This window comes from Bufo bufo, chromosome 7 (genome assembly GCF_905171765.1).
Source record: "Bufo bufo chromosome 7, aBufBuf1.1, whole genome shotgun sequence".
NCBI classification, from domain to species: Eukaryota; Metazoa; Chordata; class Amphibia; order Anura; family Bufonidae; genus Bufo; species Bufo bufo.
In genome coordinates, this window is record NC_053395.1 from 186,493,758 (window position 1) to 186,520,110 (window position 26,353).

The 26,353-nt window shown below is 42.5% G+C and overlaps 1 protein-coding gene across 1 annotated transcript in view; it reads right to left on the reverse strand.

Moving 5' to 3' along the window:
• The window catches only part of METAP1D (methionyl aminopeptidase type 1D, mitochondrial), a 169,503-nt gene that overhangs the window by 44,797 nt on the left and 98,353 nt on the right, over positions 1 to 26,353 (reverse strand). The window contains exon 6 of the mRNA XM_040441220.1: positions 6,166 to 6,329. Coding sequence (XP_040297154.1) covers positions 6,166 to 6,329 — 164 coding nt within the window. The remainder of the gene's footprint in view (positions 1 to 6,165; positions 6,330 to 26,353) is intronic.

Here is a 26,353-nt window from a genome sequence, read left to right on the forward strand (position 1 = left end):
TTTTAAATTACTCACAAGTGGTCCCCTCTACATAATCTGACCTGCCCAAAGAATGGGGACCACTTTTAGCATCTTTTGTGACTTGTGGGTAATAAAAAAAAAATAAAAAATCCACTTGTTTGTTCATCGTGTCATACTATCGCTGCAGGCGGGCAACTTTTTCGTGGGCCACCCTGTATTTCTATGAATGCTTATATTTCTAAAAAATCTCATTGGTGATTGCAGTGGTGAGTCCTTTGTGCACACTCAGCTGCAGCTGTCACACAGTCCGGTAGTGCTGACGACAACAACAAAAAAACGTCCTATAAAGTGCAAGCAAGAGCAGCTGAACTGTGCATGCTCGCTATGTGAAGAGAGAATAGAAATAACGTGCATGCGCTATCTCACTGCATAGACTGGACAACCGCTATGAGTACAAAGCAGGGACCATGTGAGCATGCTCTTACATAAAGAACTACAGGGGGATGTTGCCATGCATAATGATTTAACAAAAACAAACACCTCCATATGGCCATATACAGCGCTTACATTGTACTATCGCACACCTATCCATGAATGTAATAGCACCCTCGTTATCTTCTTTACACTTGCAGAAGCTGGAAAAACGACGTTTAATTCATATGAAAATTAGCACTCGCAAGTGCCCAGGGGCGGCGTTCAATGTGTAGGAGCCCAGGCTGCTCTGCTTCATTTCATTGTTTCCCCGGCCCAGTCTCTGCCGATTCCCGCCCTCCTATTCCCTTGCGTCATCCTTCGGTCCGGCTAAGATCCTGCGCCTGCGCACTGCCTTGCAGGGCCGGGGGATGCGCAACTGCGATGCCCATTGTGGGCACGGCATCGCTTTAACTACTGCGCATGGGCCGGCGAACGCCCCATTGCCGCTGGTTTTGTGCCGTTCGCCGGCGCATGCGCAGTACTTAAAGCATAGGCAGAGGCTGGGGCGGGGAAACAATGAAACAAGGCAAAGCAGCCTGGGCTCCAACACTTGCGAGTGCTCATTTGCATATAAAGTAAACTTTGTTTTTCCAGCTTCTGCAAGTGTAAAGAAAAAGACAAAGGTACCATTACATTCATGTATAGGTGTGTGATAGGATAAGGTAAGCGCTGTATATGGCCATATGGAGAGGACAGACTCCCTTTAATATGGCATACCATATCATTTTAGAAAACTGATTTTATCGCCAAATATTCAAGATATTTGATATGAGGTGCAATTGGCCATCATTTTTATCTTGGAACAACCCCTCTTAAGTCCCTTAATATTTTACCGACCTGGTTACATGTTTACTAAGGTTTCCTGACTACTATTAAATGGAGAAACCATGCAGTGTGACATACAGACAATGATACAGGACATATAGGGGCAGCAAATGCTTTATTGTTCCTAAAACCTATGGCTCTCAAGTTGTAACTGCTGGACCGTTCTGACAACTTATGGCCCATGGGAAAACCAAGGGAGCAGGAAATAAATCCATCCTAAGATAAAATAAAAATCTCTCTACGAGGTCCGGGTGAGGGAAAATTGCTGTTTTATTTTATAAAGATGGTCAAGAAGTTGAACCACGCAGAGAGAGTCCTAGATATTACAACACTGGCGGAACAATGCTATGAAATAGGGAAGGGGGAAAATTGGGCAATCTCTTGGCAAAAATAAAAAGTCAAATTTTAATTATTATCCTCTACTGTCTTACTGGGCCATTAAATATTTTCTGCACCATCATAACTGTTGCTATAGTCGTCAAGAAATGTCAACTTTTTTAAAGGGCATCCGTCAGCAGATCTGTACCCATGACACTGGCTGACCTGTTACATGTGCGCTTGGCAGCTGAAGACATCTGTGTTTGTCCCATGTTCATATTTGCCCGCATTGCTAACAAAAATCATGTTTTAAAATATGCAAATGAGCCTTTAGGAGCAACGGGGGCGATGCCATTACACCTAGAGGCTCTGCTCTCTCTGCAACTGTCATGCCTTCTGCACTTTGATTGACAGGACTAGGCAGTGAAAACGTTATCATGCCTTCCTGACCCTGTCAATCAAAGTGGAGAGAGCGTGGCAGTTGCAGAGACAGCAGAGCACCTAGGAGTAAGGGCAACTTATTAAAACATAACTTTTCTCTGCAATGTGGGCACATGTGAACATGGGACCTTCAGCCGCCAAGCGCACATATAGCACGTTAGCCAGTTTCATAGGTACAAATCTGCTGACAGATGTCCTTTAAGTCACATGCTTTAGTAATGTCACTAGTATCCAACATTTTTGGACTAAATGTATATACGGTAATTACTGCTTTGAGTGCGAATAATGGCAGCAAGTACTCATGTAAGTCACTGGTTAATATATCCTTAGTGTACGATGAAATTCCATTAACAAAATAAAATGAAAGAAATCTGGAATTCTAAATATTCTTGAAATTCTCTTTCCACTGTGAATGCTGCTGAAGTTACAGACTGCAGTCACAGGCATTTCTGATTTACAAATGGCACTTAAATCATTCTGTTTTCCTAACAATGAAGTTAAACTTATCTTGTGTTCCTTTTGTCAGAAGCAAACGTGATGGATTGTTAGGAACGATAATTTATAGCATTGCGTGCTCAAGTACAGTCAAAAGCTGCGTAATTGTAATTTACAGTAACTGTCATTCTACATTATAAAAGTTGACAGTAAAATGATTTATTTTCTAGCCTTGGCTGGTCTTTAAAATTAGATTATCTTAAAAAAATAGATTTTTAATAATTTGTAAAAACAACACAAAAAATATTATTAATATTATTGATTAAAAAATTCACTTTCCCATCATAGGCTCAGAAAAAAAATACAACCATAAACTAGGATCAGAAAACATCAACCGCAGGAGCACAGTGATCTCATCCTCTTTAATTAAACTTAATGGGAATCTTGCAAGTTTATAGATGAGTGCTTTTAATCATTAAAACATATTCACTTGCTTTTGTATACTTCAGTATACTTTTTTTTTTTTATAATGGGCGACAGGATCTAATTTAGTGAAAAAAATGTTTTAAACTAATTTAGCCGCAAAATCAACGTAAATCTATGTATTTATTTCAATAAAATGTTCAAAAATTGCACAAATAATGTAGAAGATTATGCATTGAAATTAAAATTAATTTATGTGTAATTTAAAAAAAAACCCTACAATATATCATTATGCCCCGTCTACCAGCGCAATAATATTTTAATTACATAGCTTTTTGTCATAATTGTCAATTTATGTATTTTTTTGCAATTTTTTTTTTCCAGAGCTAGAACAAAAAAAAAACAAAATCGTTTCAGCTTCGAGAGCAAGCGTGCATTAGGTATCTCTTGGGCTTACTGGGTTAATATTCATGTAGTGCTCCCATTTTGTTGTTTTGTGTTATTTTTTTCTCTGCCCCCCCCCTCCTCAGATACAGAATACATTACAGAGATTGCTGAGTTATGGTATCAGAATATTCATCAGATGCGATCGGAATATAAAAAGAGGACCAATTACCATTTAAGCATGCCAGACAATGACACAAAACAAATGGCACCCGTCTGCTGAAATTTAAATGAGAACCAGTTTGGATACAGTTGTTTTCAGGGCTACATTATTCCACCCCCCTCCCCCCCCCCCCTTATTAATATTTAGACCATGCAAGCAAATTCACCGCAGCCTAGGAATCCGATGTCATCTTCAATTACATTACCTTTTTTTTTAATGATGTTTTATTTATTTCTGTTAACAGGGTCCATTAATGCAATGGATATGCAAAATTAATTTCCTTATACAGAGATTTATTAGGGATCAGAAATATTTTAAAAAAGGTGGGGGGCGCTTTAGCAGCTCCTTTCACCTGGGTGTTGGCGTAGTGTGTGGGTCCCTTTTTTTTGTCAAGTCGTACACATACATACAAAAAAAAAAAAAGGGAACAAAGGTCAGCACCCAGCCGCCACTTGAATGTGAGATTTTTCTTTTTATTCCTCTTGATGTATAGCAGGCTCTGTGTTATTAGTCTTAATGATAGAAAATTGTAGTGTTGATACAAATTTTTTTTTCAAAGTAGTAGGCGGGAGTTCCATTTGTTAGTAAGTTTTTTTCTGTGACTAAAAGCCACGGACAGTACATTTATGTAGCGGTAAAAGGCCTACAAGCTCTTTCCATAGCAGAGCTAATTATTCCTACTGTGACCTTACTGATCTGCGCTGTTCCGAGAACATCTCATCTGCGCGCCTGTTCCTCTGTGTAGATGGTGTCAGGGAATATGAAAAAACCCTATAATGAAACCATTTTCATGAAGGAGAAAGGCTACAGGAGTTGCACTTGCTACAAAGAGGCTCAATTATATGAGTAATTGTGATAATTTTCTACATTCATATTCTTCAATGGAGGGAGAGAGAAAGAAAAAAAAGAAAAGAATAGAAAAAAAAAGCCATAAGAGAAAATTACTTTAACAAGAAAGTGCAGAGTAAAAAAAGGAGGAATAGACAAAATGAAAAAAATAAATAAAAAAATAATAATAATCATGGAAAAGAAAAAGTAAAAAAAGACGTGGAAGGAGGAATAGGAAGAAAGAGGGAAACAACAGATATGCTGAAAGGCTCATGTGCAGCTGGGTTGCACAATTAAATTGAATTTTTTTTTCCTGCAGTTGATGAATGTGACTACCGCAAATGTGCCTGTGTAGTTAGCTATCATTTGTTGTTCCCTGACAGGAAAAGGATAATTACCTCTCAGAAAGAATCAAAGGCTGACATGCCCTTTAGACACAGCTATGAATGCAGAGCTCCATACAATGCCTGAATAAGAATTTCGTACTCTCTGGCCCTTTTCCACATAAGAATACATTTTGTTAAAATGCAAGAACACCACCAGCAAATTTGTTTGAACCCTAGGTGTTCGAAAATACGAGGTGCACCTATCGACTCATCCCTTTTTGCAAAAATAAAACCGCATTCTGAATTCCATTCCATTATATTCATGGATAGTAAAATAGTGAGATATGCATTAAATTTCTCTTCCCAGTAGGGGTCTGATTCAACATTTCCTATAAAAGAAGAAAAAGACACTATCCTTTTTTTTTTCTTTCTTCCTCCAGATGATAGTTAGCCTGTAATTTAAAACTGTCAAAAACACAATTTTGTGCAAAGTCTACAATAAAAGCTTCCGAGATATAACCCATAGAGGTTTTGCTAAAGTTAGATTCAGAATCAGTTACAACATTTCTATAGCAATAAATACATATAAATGATACATTGATGGGTATTTTTTCTTTCTTTGCCTTATCATTTTTCCCCAAGTGCCATAGGAAGATCTGGGCTTCGAGGCGTGTATTAATTGTATAAGAGGGAAAAAATAACATAAAACGCGATCACTTTATACCAGAATTCAAAATATACGATGTGGAAAATTGTTAATTTATTATATACTTTAAATCTATCTGTCTATCTATCAAAATCTATCTATCTAATTTATTATATGCTTTAAATCTGTCTGTTTATCTATCTATCTATCTATCTATCAATATCTATTTATCTATCTAATATCTATCTCTCTCTCAATATCCATTTATCTAATATCTATCAATATCTATCTATCAATATCTATCAATCTATCTATTCAAAAAATGTCATAGACATGTCTACAACTGCTTTTACGATAAAAGTTAAGTTTAAATGAACAAAAATACAAAAATATGTGCCCCCTGTATAGACTGACATTATTTCTCACCCCTGGGACTTACATGTGCACTCCACTGTATGTATTTATGGTATGCGGGTGAATCTACACATATTTTCTATGTTTATATTATTATTATTATTATTATTATAATAATATGTAGATCTGGATGTGGCTTGCATTCACTCACATAATACAACTGCACTACTTTTACATTTTTTTTTTTCAAGACTGTCTAGCTCTAAATTTTATGTCAGTTATTTTATACACATCTTTGTCTCTTTATGCAGTTATCTTTACTGACCCACAGGTAATTCACTTTTTACAAAAAAAATATTTTTTTCGCCCAAAGCACAGCAGTGCGGTGTAGTCTTTCACACACTGGTATCAGTCAAATGATGGTATTGAATCATAAAAACATGTCATCAGCTTTCTAGCAGACTACCAATAACCCCTGTCCCACTTGCCAGCCTTCCCATCGCTTGTCACTGCGTTCTGCTGGTCACCTGATTGTGTTTCCGATTACAGAGAAGGGAGCTCCTGGCTTGCAGGCTGCTATTGCTTCATCTCGGCATCTCCTGGCGGTCCTCACTAGCTTCTGCCCATTTTCATCCACGTTTCCAACCAGAAAGGTTTCAGAGGTGTCCCCGTGATATCCCCCAGCATATACCTATCGGAACCAGAGATATGCTAATATTACCTTCTCTAGAAGATAACTTCCATAATCATTTCATTGACATTATATTCCAATACACTGTGGACAAAACAAAATGACATTTATATCTAGTGTGGATTATGGATTTCATGGATGCAGCGAATCAGTACAAAATAAGACAAGGTTATTTATGCTTCACAACTCAATGAAACTAATAGCTTCAGCCATCCTAAAATCCTTATAATAACAGCTTGCAGCTGGACCAGTGCATTTAAGTCATCCAGCACCCCCCACCCCCCAACATAATCACCTTCACCCTTAAAAATTCCAAGACTATCCTACTCCAGACATGATACGCTTCTTTCTGTCTGTAATGATATCACATTATGTATACCGAGCAATGCAAATGAAGCAAATCTGCAAACGCTTTCCCTAGTAAAAATGCTGGAGTAGGTAAATTCTTATCATAAGAAAAGCAAGGACATGTGGTAAACCAGGGCTGTACAGGAGCCAACCTATCTACAGAAGCTGTGGGTTATAAGTATTACTTTTTTATTCTTTCCTGGACATGATTTCATGATGTGAATGCTCATTTGCAATGATTTTTAGGGGTCCAGTCCCCTAAACGAAGGAACCATTTGACAGAGGGCTACAACAGATTAAAGGGGGGTCCCAGCTTTGGGGGACGTTCTGCCAGAACCTCCACCTGGCTGGGCCTTGGAGGGAACCATACTGTTCCCCACAGCTGGGTTTCATTTCTGTTGGCTCCCTGTTGCCACTGACGCACTCTGATCGCCACTCGTAAACTTCCGGTTTGACAGGGGTAAGTTACAGTTTGACAGGGGTAACGTTGCACCTTGGAAGCACTTAAAGTTTAACACCCCCGAAACCTCACCTACGTGTCTGTACTTAAGAGAGACGAGTCTGACAGTGTTAGGTTCCCATCTCCAGAAGCCACCTTGTTATTGGTAGATGGGCTCGACATAATTTTGATCAACGACCCCTCTCTAGTAACTATAACCTGTAATATTATTACACTCCAGAAATACATCCAGGCCCCTCTTGAACTCTTTTAGTGAACTCACCATCACCACCTCCTCATGCACAGAGTTCCATAGTCTCACTGCTCTTACCGTAAAGAATCCTCTTCTATGTTTGTGTACAAACCTTCTTTCCTCCAGACGCAGAGGATGTCCCCTCGTCACAGTCCTGGGGATAAATAGATGATGGGAGAGATCTCTGTACTGACCCCTGATATATTTATACATAGTTATTAGATCTCCCCTCAGTCGTCTTTTTTTTAAACTGAATAACCCTAATGTGGATAATCTTTCAGGGTACAGTAGTCCCCCCATTCCAGTTATTACGTTAGTTGCCCTCCTCTGGACCCTCTCCAGCTTTGCTATGTCTGCCTTGTTCACAGGAGCCCAGAACTGTACACAGTACTCCATGTGTGGTCTGACTAATGATTTGTAAAGTGGCAGGACTATGTTCTCATCACGGGCATCTATGCGCAAATAAAAATGGGCAAAGAGCTTCCATTTTTTCTGAACAGTAAGTATAGCAGTAATGCAATTCAGAGGTTTCCAGTGTCTGCATGTGTCTTTGTGCATGGATATTGTTTGTTTGCTTTTGCATGTTAGCCGTTGGTGCGCACCTGTGTTTTATTTCATATTGTTTGGATGTGCTAGTCTAACTTTTTTTTGCTTTGTTTACACACACTGTCAGCTCCAGCAATGAACATTATAACAGCACCCAAAGGGATACAGGTTGATTCTGTATGGACACCACAGATCATACAAATTCTGCTGGGTACATATGCATTCTGTAAATGTTTGAGTTAAAAATTTTATTTTCAACTTTGATTTTGTGTTATGGTAAGTCGCTGTTCACACTATCCATCCTGGCATCCAGCAGGGTTACTCTTGGGCAATGTAAACCAAAATAGAAATTAATGGATCCCACTGTAAATCCATGGGGGACTGCTGGCTAAAATCTGTTGCGTGACGGATCTGGTTCATGCCTTACATTATAAACAGGAACCCCAAAGCAAGTGTGAACAGAGCCATAATCCTATTTATATCTATGTGATGTTATAAATTTAAAAGAATCATTATAAAACAAGCTTATATGCATACGTATACACAACTGACTATTGGAATAACTCTACAGATATTGAGAATTTTAAAATGTATTCTAATTTCTAATATTTTTTTTTTTAAATGTGTGTGTATGTGCCTTTGTAGAGTGTTTCCCCATCTTTATGTAACTTTACAGTAGAATAAAAACTTCTTCAGCTTTTGAATACGTTTTGTGCTTTCTATATATTTTTCAAAATCCTCTTTGTGATCAGTAAATGTGAAAGTATTGAGACACCTTAAGGAGCTTTTATGACTTTCTATTCTAAATCCATAGCATTAGGGCCTTTTCACACGAACATAAGCCGTCCAAATTGCGGTCCACAATGCAGGGGCACCGGCCGTGTGAATCCCATATTGCAGCGCGAACCCATTGACTTGAATGGGTCCGCGATCCGCAATATACAGCAAAAGATAGGACATAAGGAGGAACAGACCAAAAAGCCCATGGAAGCGCTTTTGAGTGCTTCTGATCTGTGCCTCCGCTCCGCATCTTGCAAATTGTAGACTCATTCAAGTCAATGCGTGATACACAGCCAGTGCCTGTATACTGCGGACCCGCCGTTTGCGGTCCGTGATACGGGCACGGACAGCCTATGGTCATGTGAATGAGCCCTTAATATGGAGTTGGTTCCCCCTTTGCAGCTACAACAGCTTCAACTCTTCAGGGAAGACTTTCTAAAAGACTTTGGAAGGTATCTGTGGGAATATTTGCCCACTCATCCAGAAGAACATTTGTGAGGTCAGACATTGATGTTGGACGAGAGCGCCTTGCTCACAACCTCTGTTCTAGTTCATCCCAAAGGAGTTCGATGGGGTTTAGGTCAGGACTCTGTGCGGCCACTTATTCCACACCAAACTCAACAAATCATGACTTTATGGACCTTGCTTTGTTCACTGGGGCACAGTCATACTGGAACACAAAAAGCTCTTCCCCAAACTGTTCCAACAAATTTGGAAACATACAATTGTCAAAAATAACTTGGTCAACCCTTGAAGAACAACTTTATAGCATTATCCCTCCTTCACCAAACTTTACAGTTGGCACAGTGCAGTCAGGCAGGTAAAGTTCACCCGGCAATCGCCAAACTCAGATGCATCCTTCAGACTTCCAGATAGAGAAGCGTGATTCATCACTGAACAAAACACCTTTCCACTGCTCCAAAGTGCAGTGACGGCGTGCTTTACACCTCTCCATCCGAAGCTTGGCATTGTGGTTAGTCATGTGAGGCTTGCATGCAGCTCCTCGGCCCTGGAAACCCACGCCAGGTAGCTCCCGCCACAGCAGAGCTTTTGTGCTGATGTTGATGCCAGAGGAGGTTTGGAGCTCTGCAGTTATGGAGTCAGCAGAGCGTTGGTGACTTTCATGCACTATGCGCCTCTGCACTCAGCGACCCTGCTATGTAACGTTACGTGGTCTCTATTTCATGAGTTGCTGTGGTTCCTAAACGTTTTCACTTTACAATAATACCACTCATAGTTAATGGTGGAATATCTAGGAGGGAAGACATTTCATGAGGTGACTTGTTGCAACAGTTGCATCCTATTAAAGGACCAGGCTGGAATTCAGTGAGATCTTTAGAATGAGCCATTCTATGACAAATGTCTGGAAAGGCAGATTGCAAGGCTAGGAGCTGGATTTTGTACACCTGTGCCAGTGGGACTGAATAAAGCACCTGAATTCAATGATTAAGACGTGTTTCCCAATACTTTTGTCCATTTAGTGTGTCGCAGGCTTATTACCTTATATGGGATTGTCTACTGCAGAAATTTTGTATTAGATCTGTATGGATTTTCTTATTCTCTGGCTGTAAACGTAACACATTTTCATTTACTGATAAAAAAAAATGAAGAGGGATTTGAAGTTGCACGTCAGTACCAAAGTACCAAAGTAGAGATAGGCTCATAAAACAAATTAAAAGGAAGTATGAGGAAAGTATAAAATGCTGCAAAATGTAAAGATGATAAAAGGACCATGCAGAGAAAATGATTGCCATAATGCCAACGACCGAGGAAGATTCCCAGCTAAATGTTTAAATGCTTAGGATAGAGAAAAAAATCATTGGAGATAAGTAAGCATATCTTGACCCTTAGCAAAATCAACCCAAGGGTGCCCGATACGTCTATATTTATGTAGTGTGCAGTGCATTGTTCAAGATGACACAGTTCTTCCAGTCTAGCTACTTGAGCGACTTTCTGTAGCTAATGAGAAATTAGGGGAGCAGAGGTTTTGTTCCAATATAATGGTATCATAGCTTTAGCTAGGAACACTTGCAGCCAAGAGTTTTGTTAAGGCTATTTTCACATACATGGCAAAAGATCCGGCAGAGAACAACCTGCCAGAGCTCTCTGAATTGGGCATTGCCGTATGGTACCGGAATTCCTGCCGGACCCCATTATAGTTAATGGGGCTGGTGGAGATCCGGCTGCTACCCAGCATATATGCCGAGAATCAGTCAGACAAAAACTGTGCACGTTAGTATAAATTTCGATATTGCCATATGCACATTCGCCCAATAGGGTTTTATTAGATTGCAATCCCACCAGATTGTATGAACCTACGTGAGATAAACAATGCCAAGATGTTGATGGACTGGAAGGCTCTATATGATTTAGCTCAACTGGGTTTTGGACCACTTATTAACTGGTTTGTATGAGGTTTCTTGTAACATTAATGGGAAGGCCCGAGAGAGATCTCTCGTCTGGACAGTGTTAGAGACAAATCTTTTTCCCAAGCTGTAATATGAGTGAGAAGGGGGAGCGTTTAATTCTTGAAAGATTTTCTTCAGTTCCAAGTGGTGCCTTGTAACCGAGGCCGAGTTCGGGCAATGGTTTTTTTACAGTACAAATTAATTTATGAAGTTATTACCCAAAGTCTCGCGAGACTTCGCAAAGCAATAACTTCGGCTCATCGGAGCAAATACATTCTAATACTGTACAGAGCTCCTGCTCCGTACAGTATTGGAACGAAGTTTTATGCGAATCGACTTCAGATGTTTCATCCGAAGTCGATTCGCTCATCTCTAAAAATATTCTATTTCATACACGGGGGACAGCTTAACTGAAATAAATGCTTTATTTTAGGTTCAGCATGAATTATTCATTTTGGCCACACTATCTTACAAATGTTGGTTGGTGTGGAGCTAGCAATGATTCAATAAATTACTTTTACTTCAAAATACTTTAAAATAGTAATCACTATATTGTACAGATTCTCGTGCATGAAAGAAAAAATGAACGGGAATCGTGTGATGTAATAAGTATGAACGATTTAAAGACAAGCAAAAAATCACTTATTTCTCGTCCCTCGTGATCTTCCAGCAAGTTAAAAACAAATTATCGCTCCTCGTTAATAGATCGGTTCGTATAATATGGAGTCATCTACTCGCTAATGATCTCATATTTGCCTTTTGACTAAGCATCTGTCCCCCATCTTTACATGTAATAACAAGGAACAATTTAAAAGCGAACAAGTAACGACCGCAAGTACGAACGATTATCTAGGTGTATAATAAGCTAAATTTTCCTAGTCGCTACATCTTCAATCGTTTATAGTGATCTGTATGACATCTCCTGGTGTGACCTTTGGAAGCATATCTGAGAGTTTCTGAAAACATGTCACAGAACTGAAGCTGCAATAAAACCAAAAGCTGGACATACAAAATATGGAAAAATATGAAATATTAAAATTGCTAAAGGGGTTCGGTCAGCTCAGAAACGTGACCCCAAACTACACTTATTCTGATTCTGTCATTTGTATCTTCATACTCACTTGCATCTGATGCTCTGCTCCTGCAAACAGCTGTAAAATGCATAAAGAGGACTCCTCCTGGACTCCTCTCCATTATGTGCATGTGCTTGGGAGTCCTTTCTATGCATTTTGTGGCTGGTGTGCAGAATCACAGCATTGGGATGTAAGTATGAAGATACAAATTATGTAATCAGAGTCAGCATCCTTTGAGCTATACAATGCTTACTGTTTTCTTGTTGGGTGTTTTGAAGCTGACGGATTCCCATTAAGATGTTAAATTAAATTAAATGCATGTTTTCTGCTGTTTTCCTGATGCTTAGCAATGCATAGCTTGTACTTAATGGAAATTCTTCCTTCTATTCTTGACAATGCTTCTGTCCCCATTGACTTACATTCTGTGTCAGGACGTATCCATCTTGCACCGCACCACATCGTGGACAGAAAAACGCTGCTTGCAACCAAACGGAACGTAATGCATTTTGGAGCATTCCGTTTAGTTGAGTTTTGTCCCCATTGACAATGAACGGGGCCAAAACTGAAGGCGTTTTCTTCCGCTATTGAGATCCTATGACGGATTTCAATAGCGGAAATGAAAACGCTAGTGTGAAAGTAGCCTTATGTGTACCTTTATATGACTTTAATATCATAAAGAGCCATAAGGAGTTTTTTTTCTGATGGATCCCCTGTGAATTTGGCAAAAATATTCCCTAGCCCTTTAGGATAATATTCTATGGGCAAATGAGTTAAAAGTAGGAACTTTCTGAAGAGCACAAGTTCTATTTGTCAGCTATATAGCAAACACCGCATCCCATAGTAAGAACATCTTGCCCACAGTCAAACATGGTGTGAGTATGATCGAGTGGGAACACATTCCCCGCCCTTTGACCGGAACAAATTGTAATTTTGCAATTCTCCAAAGACCAAGACAATGTGGGAGATTTATCAAAACTGGTGTAAAGGAAAACTGGCTTAGTTTACCATAGCAACTAGGCTTGAGCGAATCAAACTTCGGATCATCAAGCTTCCGAAGTTGGTTCAATCAAGAACTTTGTTCTAAATGCCGTTTCCATACATTAAAATATATTGGCTCTGTGGAGCCAAACTTCATCTCTCCAGAAGACGCCGAAACTTCGGTGAATTACTGCGGTATTCTGATCTGCGTATTTAAAAATACTTTAAAATAGCAATCCGAAGTGGGCTTTGATACCGAGGTAACAGCCAATACCAAAGACCACTTTGGCTTACTATTTTTAAATACGCAGATAACAATACTGTAGTAATTCACCAAAGTCTCACGCGACTTCGGGCAAGACGAAGTTTAGCTCCACTGAGCCAATATATTTTAATGCGGTACAGAAACATCATTAAAAAACTACGTTTTTGAACAAATCAACTTCGGGTCTATGATCCAAAGTTTGATTTGCTTAAGCCTAATAGCAACCAATCAAATTCCACCTTTCATTTTTCAGAGCACCTTTGGAAAATGTAAAGTGGAATCTGATTGGTTGTTGTGGGCAACTGAGCCAGTTCTACTTTACACTAGTTTGATAAATCTTCCCCAATGGGTCACATTTATCAATGATTTTAGGCCACAATAGTGGCATAAAAAGTTTCAGATTATGGCCCAAGACATATTTTCATTATAATTTGCAACGTTTTAAGCTTTTTGTCATGTTTTAAAAGTGGTGAGAAAATGGGACAGGGTTTAGTGTGAGGGATGTGGCCTCTGCAGCCCACCAGATTTACTTCAATATACACCAGAAAATTGTGTAAATGATAGATCATAGCTGGTGGAGTGTTCAGGTTACTGCGCATGGAAAGCCAGAAGATGAACCAAGTTTGTGCCTCTTACTCCAGCGCACTTTTTTTTATTATTTTTTTACTACAAATGGCAATAGCAAAATATCTTAGTAAATCTGCGTCAATCATGCTCCTATTATCTGAAGTGTAATTGGGTTATGTGCCAAGAAAAATTAAAATACAAAAACAAGACTTTTTGTATTTTTTACATTAACCTAGTCAAAGTCTTGATAAAACCAACTGAGATGATGTGAAAGAACCACAAAAGTAGCAACACTGCTCAGAACTAACAAACTGCTGAAGTTTTTTTAAGCCATGCCAGACAACATTGTTTGCATTAACAAAAGTGTAAATTTCCTGGGTTTTCTGGTAATAATTATATTTTATGTAATGCCCCAGCATGCCTCCTGAAAAAGAAGATTCATACATTACCTGCTCCACATCATTCCAGGTCCTCCGCGCTGCCTCTGATGTTTCCACCTTCCGGTTCTGGCACTGCGGCTAGCCATGGTCACATGCACCGCTCCAGCCAATGACTGACTTCAGTGATGTGGCCACAAGCAGCATGTCACTGTTGAAGGCAGTCATTGGCTGGAGGGGTACATGAGACTATGCCCATGGCCAGCTGGATGTAAACAGTGCCAGGACTGGAAGATGGAGGCATTGCATAGGACCAGTGCAACGTGGAGCAGGTAAGGATGAATCTTCTTTTTCAGGAGGCAGGCTTGGAGCACTACATAAAAAATAATTATTACCATAAACCCACTTTAAGGACACAGTAATTTTCCTTGCACATTTTCAATTGGTTTATTTTTCCGTCGACATAGGCATATGAGGATCTGTGTTTTGCAGGACAAATTGTATTTATTAATACCACCATTTTGGGGTACATCTAGTAAATTGTAAAACTTTAAAAATTTTCTTTTGGGGTGACGGCATGAAAAAAAAACACAGCGATTCTCCTATTGTTTTTGGGTTTAGATTTTATGCTATTCGCTGTAAAATAAATTTACGCTGTGGGCCAGTATGATTAAGCCACACCAAATTGTTGTAGTTTTTTTAAGTTTCTCTAATTTTGCATAATAACAACAATTTTTTTTTTAGTTGGTGGATTAAACAAAAAGACAGCAATTTTGCAATTTTTATTTATTTTTTAAATGTTTACACTGTTCACCGCACAAGATAAAAAATAGTTATCAATTTATTATATGGGTCATTATGGATACAGCCATTACAATAATGTATAGTCTTTTTTAATATTTTTGTATATGATCCTCTGAATACACATAAATACTACTTTTGCTGTGTATTGTTAGTTACAGTTAAACGGACGCGATGCCTAGTTAACTGCGATCCTAACGACTCACTCACACAACTGTATGATCGCCGTGCCTGTCCGCAATGCATGGGCATCGGCTGTGTGAACTGTGTACAGACCCATGGACTTGAATGGGTCCGCAATCAGCAAAATGCGGCAAAAGATAGGACATGTCCTTTCTTTTGCTGTGCGGTGGCACGGGCCTGAAAGCTCATGGAAGCACTTCCGAGTGTTTCTGTGGGCTTCCAATCTGTGCCTGAAGTGTCAGACTGCAATCTGCAAAACTGACACTTTGATAAAAAGTTGGTGACACCTGTTGGTGACACGTACCGATCATTAATGACGACCCCTTGTTCCTTCCTACATACCTGCCCCCTTTGTGTAACCCTGAGGGGGTGGACACCCATTAAACAGTGTACCCGGGACAGGGCATCCGCGTTTCCTAGTAACCGGCCACCGAAAACTTGAAATTTTGCAAAGACAGAAACCATCGGGTGACCGGAGCATTTCTGTCCTTGGCCTGGCTCATCCATTTGAGAGGGGAGTGGTCGGTCACCAGACGAAACTTTCTCCCCAACAAATAATAGCGGAGAGACTCGAGTGCCCACTTGATAGCCAGGCACTCTCTCTCCACTATACTATACCTGGTCTTGGCTGAGAAAGACAACGGGATGCTCCACCCCGTTGACTTCCTGAGACAGTACAGCACTGAGACCTACCTCGGAGGCATCGGTCTGCACTATAAACTCCCTTTTGAAGTCGGACGTCACCAAAACCGGGGACCCACACAGAGCCGACTTAAAAGAAGAGAAAGCCTTTTCCGCCTGCTCATTCCAGTGGACCGTCACTGACTTGGTCCATTCAAAAGGCCTGTCAAGGGTGCGGCCACTGTGGCAAAGTAAGGGACAAACCTCATATAGTATCCCACCATTCCCAGGAACGACTTTACTTGCCGAGTAGTGACAGGGCCAATTCCGAATTGTCTCAATTTTGTTCACCTGAGGTTTGATAATTCCACGCCCAATTACATACCCCAGGTACTTGGTCTCTTCTAACCCTATCGTGCACTTTTTTGGGTTAGCGGTTAAGCCAGGCTTCCTAAGGAAGTCCACTACAGCCTGTACTTTAGGTAGGTGACTTTCCCAGTTGGTGCTGTGGATAACGATATCGTCCAGGTACCCCGAAGCGTACAGATAATGTGGACGGAGTACAATGTCCATCAGCCTTTGAAAAGTGGCGGGAGCGGCATGTAGACCAAAGGGTAATACCTTGTACTGATACAGCCCCTCTGGTGTGATGAAAGCTGTTTTTTCCTTGGCAGCCTCCGTCACGGGTACCTGCCAGTACCCTTTGGTGAGGTCAAAAACAGAAAAATACCGGGCTTGGCCTAACTTCTCAATAAGCTCATCCACTCGGGGCATGGGATATGCATCAAACTTAGAAACCTCATTAAGTTTGCAGAAGTCGTTACAGAATCGTAACGTCCCGTCTGGCTTGGGTAACAAGACTATCGGACTGGCCCACTCACTTTTTGACTTCTCAATGACACCTAGCTGTAACATCAGCTGCACTTCTACCGCGATTTAGGTACCCGGTATGGTTTCAACCGTATTCTGGCCTGAGGCTCAGTGACAATATCATGTCAGATTATAGAAGTGCGTCCAAGGAGGTCCGAAAACACATCCGTGTTTCTGCTGACGAACTCCCTGGCCTCCTGAGTCTGTTTAGAGGAAAGGTTGCCATCAATATTTCCTGTGGCAACTGCTTCCCTCGTATCAGACTGTGGGACTGGAAACTCTACCCCCAGAAATTTCGGCTGGGGGCTGTTGTCCGTACTGGTCTCCCTGTCTTTCCATGATTTAAGTAAGTTTACATTGTACACCTACTCTGGCTTTCTCCGCCCTGGCTGGTGTACCCTGTAGGTTACCTCCCCAACTTTTTCGAACACTTCATAGGGACCCTGCCACCTAGCCAGGAACTTACTGTTCAGGGTCGGCACCAGAACCAAAACCCGATCTCCCGGGTAAAAATTTCCGAACCGGAGCCTGGCGATTATAGACCCTACTCTGGGCTCGCTGGGCTACCTCCATATGTTCCTTAACCAGAGGCAACACCGTCTCCATCCATTCTTGCATCCGAGTGACATACTCAATCACACTTTTATGCGGTGTGGGTTGTTGTTCCATGCCTCTTTGGCTATGTCCGACAAACCACGCGGATTTTGGCCATACAGCAGTTCGAAGGGCGAGAACCCAGTAGAGGCTGGGGCATCTCTCGCACTGCGAACATAACATAGGGCAGTAGAAGATCCCAATCCCTCCCATCTTTAGACACTACCTGCTTTAACATGTTTTTCAAGATTTTTTTAAATATTTCTACCAGGCCGTCCGTGTCCGGGTGATAGACGGACGTCCGTAACGGTTTGATCTGTAGTAGTTTACTGAGTTGCCTCATGACTTTTGACATAAAAGGGGACCCCTGGTCGGTCAAGATCTCTTTAGGTAGGCCCATTCGGGAAAACATCTCCATTAACTTTTTGGCTATGAGTTTGGCGGAGGTATGTTGCAGCGGCATCGACTCCGGGTACCGAGTGGCATAGTCCAGGACTACTAAGATGTGTTGGTGCCCTCTAGCAGACTTTGGTACTGGGCCTATGAGATCCATAGCGATCCGCTCAAATGGAACCTCAGTAATCGGGAGAGGGACCAGGGGACTACAGAAATGTGTCTGGGGGTTGGTTATCTGGCAGGTTGGGCAAGACTTGCAATACTCTTCCACCTCTCTGAACACACTGGGCCAGTAAAACAGCTAAGGAATCCGGTCCTGCATTTTCTGCAGGCCCAGGTGTCCCCCAAGAACATGTTGGTGGGCTAACGTTAACACGAGCTTGCGATACGCCTTGGGCACCACCAGCTGTTCAATATGCTCACCCTGTAGTTGATTTACCCGGTACAGCATCTCCTGTTGAACCACAAAACAGGGAAACATAGACTCGGCTCCCGGTTGTTGCGGCTCATCCTCAACTACTACCATATTTTCCCAGGCTCGAGATAGAGTCGGGTCCTGGTGCTGTACCAAAATTGTCTCCGGAGACGTTGAGGTCTGCCAACTCCGGACCCGGCGGCAAGTCCTCATCTCCCACCATCACACTTAGCGGGGTTGTCTCCCCCTCTTCCACCGAAGTGGCGGTCACCCCTACCGCTGGCCCTTTGGTCTCAGGTTCCCAGGGTTCTGGTCTCCCCCGAGCCGGGCCACTTTGCTAGGGTTATCCCAGTCTCATGGGTATTGGTGACTCTCGCCTCAGGCCACAGTGACGGGAAACCGGGGAAGTCTCTCCCAATTATTAGTTCATAGTGTAACTTTGTGGCAACGGCCACCTCATGAGTCCACTTGCTGGCCACCGTGGATAGGGACTCCAGGGCGGTGGGATAGTCCTTTAAGTCTCCATGGATGCACACAACACCGACTTTTCAGCCAGTATACTCGGCGGGCCGCACCAGGGCAGCTCTTACCAGGGACACCAGGCTCCCTGAGTCCAGCAGCGCCACCGCCAGGGTATCTCCCACTTGCACCTGGCATAGGTGACTATTGTCTATTGTCTCGGGGGTAACGGTAGCACACAACCTCCTGGCATACATTGAGGGGCGGTAGCCATATTTAGTGTCCATGGGTTCCCCCCGATTGGACAGTCGGCCCTTATGTGACCAGGCTCTTGACACCACCAACAGACCATCGGAGCTGGGTCTGTAGGGAGTACATCCCGAGTGGGTTTTGCTGGCCTTAGCCGCCTGGTCGAGGGTGGGGAGTTCCGGGGTTTAACTGCCCCCCCCCCAAAAAAAAAGAACCCCACTGTAGATTTCTGGTGGCCTCATAGCGCTCCACCAGGTCGACCATCTCTAGGGCATTACCAGGAGATGCCTGGCCGATCCAGTGCTGAAGAGGGTACGGCAAAGCCCTCCAGAACACATCCGCCAACAGACGGTCCAGCATAGTAGTGGGACTCAGTACGTCAAGCTGCTGCCATTTTTGCAACCGGTGTATCAGATCATAATACTGCGGTCTGGCGGGTTCAGCCGGGTTAAATTTCTAGTGACGCACCCGCTGGGCCCGGACCAATACATTCACCCCCAGTCATTACAGAATCTCACCTTTTACGGTCGGGTAGTCGGCCGCTTGATCATCTGGTAGGTCGAAAAACACCTGCTGGGGTCCAGATGCCAGGAACGGAGCGACGACCTCAGCCCATTGGTCTCGGGGTAACTTCTCCCTCACGGCCACCTTTTCGAATACCGCCAGATAGGTTTCGACGTCGTCCGAGGGGGTCTTCTTAGGAAAACCCCGCTCGGACAGCTTTCCGGTCATCGTGGACATTCTGGGACGCTCCTGCCGCTTGTAACGCCATCACATGCTGTAATAGCAGCTGGTTGGTTTCCTGCTGCTGCTTTTTAGCCTCCCACTGCTGCAAGTTAGCCTCCACGAGGGCTTTCATGACTGCCTCCATTTTGTCAGGGGACACGGGTCGTAACCTTGCCGGCTTGATATAAGACATACACCCGTGCCCGGAAAAACTAAAACTTTTCGGCCTTCAGGCCAGCCTTACTGCGTGTGCCCACTCCAAGCCACCAATTGTAGGGATTCGCTCTGGTAGGCAGGTTAGCGGACGCAGTATAGAGACAATAACAACGTCTTTAACTTAAACAGTTTAGTGTTTATTCACACATTAAGTAAGTGACAAAGAAAATCAGTTTCCAGAAAAACAGTCACCTTGATTCTGATGTTCGTTCACACCAGGTAGTAACGCAGAAGTCCTTGTATAAAGCAGAGTCCACGTGCTTTCACACAAACACGGTAGCAGACCTTAATCCCGGCCCAAACTCCCAGGCCCCAACACAGAGACTGGCAGCGCTCTACTGTCAGAGAGGAGTCATCCACACCACCTGTCAGTGCTGCCTGTGTTTTATATCCCAAACTAAGACCCGGCCTCGAACGTGGGGAGTAGCCACCCACCCATCACTACTCCCAATAAGAGCCGTCCCGGGTTAGCTTTGCAGCCAATACAAAAACAGCTAAAGTGTCAGACTGCAATCTGCAAAACTGACACTTTGAGGAAAAACCGGCTCTTACCTCAACGAGGCCAGGAACCTCGGTGACACGTACCGACCATCAATGACGACCCCTTGTTCCTTCTTACACTCCGCTCCACAAAAAAAAGGACATGTCCTATCTTTTGCTGTATCTTGTGGATCGCGGACCCATTAAAGTCAATCCACAGCACAAAGTTCACGTGGCCAGTGCCCGTGTATTGCGGACCCGCTGTTTGTCGTCTGCAATATGGGCACCACGGCCATATGGTCGTGTGAATGAGCCCTAATAGTGAGAGCGGAGTGCCAGTGGTATAATACAGCTGGAACTCGGAACCAGTGACGGCAGCTACTCATGCAGTGCGCTTTTCATTTGTTTCTATGGGACTGCTGAAAACAATTGAGCTCGCTTGCTCAGCTATTTTCAGCCATGGTTAGAGCTTCCACTGAGATGCATGAACCCTCTTACTTACTTCCATAAACCTCTGATTTTATGCATAGGTTTTAGATTCTGCAAGATTTTGACAAATAAAACTATGACAAGCTCCATCACATGCATCGCACTAGGGGGACAATATCACCGAGTTCAATAAGCCCTGTATGGCTCCATACTAAAAGAGTTATGCTACCACTGCCGTACATGCTCCATGAAGAGAGCTCTGAAGCGGTGATCAACACATTCTTATTATTCCTTTTTTATTATCCTGTTTGCGTAGAGTCACTTCAATTGATTTTACAAGTCCATCTATTTCAGGCTCATTTTCTCTCCTGGTTATTAAAGTAACATCTTTATTTCCTGACATTATATATTGTTTTTATTGCAAACATAAAGATTTATTATTTTTAAGTTGTTGATTTTTCTTCCCAAAAAAATATACTGATTACAAATCTGGAATTACTGAGTTGATTTATGTTATTTAAAGGGCCTCAAACAAGATGGATAAATTATAAACATAATTGAAATTTAATGTATGCACATGGCCGGTCAAGTAAACCAAAGGCCCTCAAAAAAAGATCAATGTGGGCAATAACGCAGGCATATCACAAAACAGACTAATATCAATCTAAAACCAGACAAAACATCCAGTTGTTTAAAAGCCATTTGGAGACCATAAATCAAGTCTAAGGGTGAGCTTTAACTCAGAGAAGCAAAAAGCTAACCGGAGCAACACATGTGGAAACATCTTGAACCGTCTTCCCATTGCGCTGATATAAGGAAGCTTTGTTTGCATATGCTGGCCTTCAGAGTTAATGTAGCCACAGGCAAAGTTTGTTAATCAAACCAAAGGCAAGAACGCTTCCGATGCCTGAAATATCCCATTCAACTCACAGGCCTGATTTTAAACCGAGGCAATCATGGCTTATGCTAAAGAAACATAACTCAATGGTCCTGCCAAAATCTCTAATCCATCTTTCTTAAGTATTTTATTTTTGTGGTGCAGTAGGTAGTCTCATCTCGTGAACTCTCCCAGTCAATGACATAAGAGGCCCTTTTTAAGCATTCTTTTTGAGATCCCAATGTCATCAGCTAGAACTGTGGGGGACGAAACAGAGCCAGATGTGTATAAGGAGCAAAAAAAAAAAAAGTCAGCCGCAAAAGACAGTTAAGAAAGATCAGACTAATTACAACTAATGTCCGCAGATAGAGCGTGTTTCATACGCCAATGCACTTCCATTGATCATTGTTATACAATTTAAAGGCAAATCCACTTTTTCCCCCCCGTTTCCTACATTTTCTGAATCACTTTCCATGTACACTGCGTGCAGAATTATTAGGCAAATGAGTATTTTGACCACATCATCCTCTTTATGCATGTTGTCTTACTCCAAGCTGTATAGGCTCGAAAGCCTACTACCAATTAAGCATATTAGGTGATGTGCATCTCTGTAATGAGAAGGGGTGTGGTCTAATGACATCAACACCCTATATCAGGTGTGCATAATTATTGGGCAACTTCCTTTCCTTTGGCAAAATGGGTCAAAAGAAGGACTTGACAGGCTCAGAAAAGTCAAAAATAGTGAGATATCTTGCAGAGGGATGCAGCACTCTTAAAATTGCAAAGCTTCTGAAGCGTGATCATCGAACAATCAAGCGTTTCATTCAAAATAGTCAACAGGGTCGCAAGAAGCGTGTGGAAAAACCAAGGTGCAAAATAACTGCCCATGAACTGAGAAAAGTCAAGCGTGCAGCTGCCAGGATGCCACTTGCCACCAGTTTGGCCATATTTCAGAGCTGCAACATCACTGGAGTGCCCAAAAGCACAAGGTGTGCAATACTCAGAGACATGGCCAAGGTGAGAAAGGCTGAAAGACGACCACCACTGAACAAGACACACAAGCTGAAACGTCAAGACTGGGCCAAGAAATATCTCAAGACTGATTTTTCTAAGGTTTTATGGACTGATGAAATGAGAGTGAGTCTTGATGGGCCAGATGGATGGGCCTGTGGCTGGATTGGTAAAGGGCAGAGAGCTCCAGTCCGACTCAGACGCCAGCAAGGTGGAGGTGGAGTACTGGTTTGGGCTGGTATCATCAAAGATGAGCTTGTGGGGCCTTTTCGGGTTGAGGATGGAGTCAAGCTCAACTCCCAGTCCTACTGCCAGTTTCTGGAAGACACCTTCTTCAAGCAGTGGTACAGGAAGAAGTCTGCATCCTTCAAGAAAAACATGATTTTCATGCAGGACAATGCTCCATCACAAGCGTCCAAGTACTCCACAGCGTGGCTGGCAAGAAAGGGTATAAAAGAAGAAAATCTAATGACATGGCCTCCTTGTTCACCTGATCTGAACCCCATTGAGGACCTGTGGTCCATCATCAAATGTGAGATTTACAAGGAGGGAAAACAGTACACCTCTCTGAACAGTGTCTGGGAGGCTGTGGTTGCTGCTGCACGCAATGTTGATGGTGAACAGATCAAAACACTGACAGAATCCATGGATGGCAGGCTTTTGGGTGTCCTTGCAAAGAAAGGTGGCTATATTGGTCACTGATTTGTTTTTGTTTTGTTTTTGAATGTCAGAAATGTATATTTTTTAATGTTGAGATGTTATATTGGTTTCACTGGTAAAAATAAATAATTGAAATGGGTATATATTTGTTTTTTGTTAAGTTGCCTAATAATTATGCACAGTAATAGTCACCTGCACACACAGATATCCCCCTAAAATAGCTAAAACTAAAAACTACTTCCAAAAATATTCAGCTTTGATATTAATGAGTTTTTTGGGTTCATTGAGAACATGGTTGTTGTTCAATAATAAAATGAATCCTCAAAAATACAACTTGCCTAATAATTCTGCACTCCCTGTATACACATTTTAGTAGTAGAGCACAACTCTAAAATCAGATCACGTCACGGATTCATGACATGTCAATGCCTAAAAAACCAACAACAGTTGCAAAAAATTGATCTAATTTACTTAATAAAAATACAACTTTATTCCAATAGTCACATTAAAAAACGCACATCTTCGGAACAGTCGGCATGTTGCGACCGAATCACTATCTTAATCATGACATTATGACTGAGACACATAGACATAGGAAGGTCCAACCAATGAATCAAACGATACAATTAATGCACATGTGAACACCATTATGTCGTCAAGGTAGACATCCCTAAAAAAGTGCAACATATACAAAAGCTTTAAGATATAAAAATGGCTGATCAACAGGACAAAGCCCATAAATATCAGATGAAGATGGGGAAGGAAAACGGAAAATTACCTATACATATAAATACATTTTATTTACAATCCAATTATATTTAATAATACATTAGTAAATCTTTGCGGTAATTTAATCCTGCAGTGTATACTGTGTTAGAATCCATAAAGCCCCTCGACACATTTCAGTACATATGGGGCTCAGGAAGAGACCTGTTCCTATAAAAATAAAGGGGCACATTTATTAAGACCGGCATTGTAGACGGCCTGTCCATAACTTCGGTGCATCCAGCGCCAGCTTCCTTGCGGTCTTACAGTACATTTAGACCTTTTTCTACGCCTGAAACAGGTGTAGAAAAAGCTAAATGAGACGGACCTGCCAGCCCGTCCCCTTCCTCATCCACAATTTTTGACCTGGCGTGAGCGGGGTGAAGTCACAGATAGTCATCTGCATCTGAAATACGCCTAATATAGGTGAATTTCAGTATAATAAATGACCCCCAAAGTCTTGTCTATCAAATATATTTAGTTAAAAATTATTTAAAGCGTTTCTTTCAGAATAACCATAGGATAGGCCATCAGTATTCGATTGGTGGGGTCCAACTCTTATCAACCCCAATGATCAGCTGTTTGAAGGGACTAGAATGAGATAAAGCTGCAGTAACCTGCACTACCGCTACTATATGTACAGAGTACAGGTAGATGGACCGAGGTAAGTGATGAAGAGGAGCAGCGCTCCCATTAGCAACTTCAAAACAGCTGGTCGGCAAGAGCTTGTTTTCCGATTGTTCAAACTTGCAGGCATGCTCAACATGCGGCCCTCCAGCTGTTGCAAAACTACAACTCCCAACATGCCTGAACAGCCTACAGCTATCAGCCTACAGCCGGGAATTGTGGGAGTTGTAGTTTTACAACAGCTGGAGGGCCGCAGGTTGAGCATGCCTGAAAGGTATTGTCTCATGAAAATGCTGACATGCATATGGCTTCATCTCTGGCGACCAGCTGCTCTGACCAAGGGAATTTGTGGTGAGCTGCTCTTTGAATGGCCGTCCATGTATTGCATGGGAGCAGTGATGGTCAGTTCACAGTGTTCGCCAGCGAACACATGCGGGCTGCCATCTTTAGTAAGATAGACTCACCTGTCCGGCGATGCACAGGTAAGCCCTTACCTGTGCCTGTGCCGGGAGCCGGTCTGAAATCAAATGCAGTCACCGGGAGCAGGCAGTTCCGAGAACAGCCCGATGAAGGCCCCCGGCGGCTGTTCTCGGAACTGCCTGCTCCCGGTGACTGCATTTGATTTCAGACCGGCTCCCGGCACAGGCACAGGTAAGGGCTTACCTGTGCATCGCCGGACGGGATAGTCTACCTTACTAAAGATGGCAGCCCGCATGTGTTCGCTGGCGAACACTGTGAACTGACCATCACTGCATGGGAGCACCGGGCCTGCCAGAGCAGGATCTACTCTTATACAGTGGCTCTACATTTCGGCACATGGGGGGTGGGATGTCCCAGGCAGGCAGTGGGCAGCACAGGATCAGTGATATTTCCATATGTATTTATTACTTATCTACTACACATAAGTTCTTATGAAATCAGGTCCCAGATTCTCAACCTGTGATATGTGCGTACACCAGTTATAAAATATAATTCCATATGCATACAATATGTATACTGGAACAACTGGGGCACATGGTAGCTCAGTGGTTTGCACTAATGCCAGTGCCTTCAACAATTACTAATTAAATGTTTTCATGGGCAGTGATTTAGTCACCACACAGACCACGCAAATGCATGGGGCCTCAGAGATTAGGGGCCCCCTGGCAGCGGAACCACTTTAACCAGAATCCACATCCTTGGGATGCGGAGACAGTTGAATACAAGCAGTCGGCTCCCTGCTCCACCATTTACCCTGTGACCGGTGGTGGCAGATTCAATGAAGTGACATCATTGCATCTGCTGCCCCTAGTGGCCAGACAGATTGGAGCAGATCTGCTGCATTCGTCATGGGAACGTGGGCTAGGTGACTATTAATTTTACAGGCACAAAAAGGGGCTCCATGTTGCATTGGGGCACATAAGGAGGCAATATTCTGTGTTGGGGGCATCATAGTGTGTGATGAGCACGTATAGAGGATTATGCTGTGCAAGTTGACATAGCGGTTTGACAGGGCAGAATTTAGCGGTGCGACAGGGGATAACCTTTGCAATGAAATGGAGCTGAGCCTGGTGGTGTGACAGGGGCCCCTGCATAAAGCTTTGCTTGAGGCCCCAGAAATACCAATTTCCC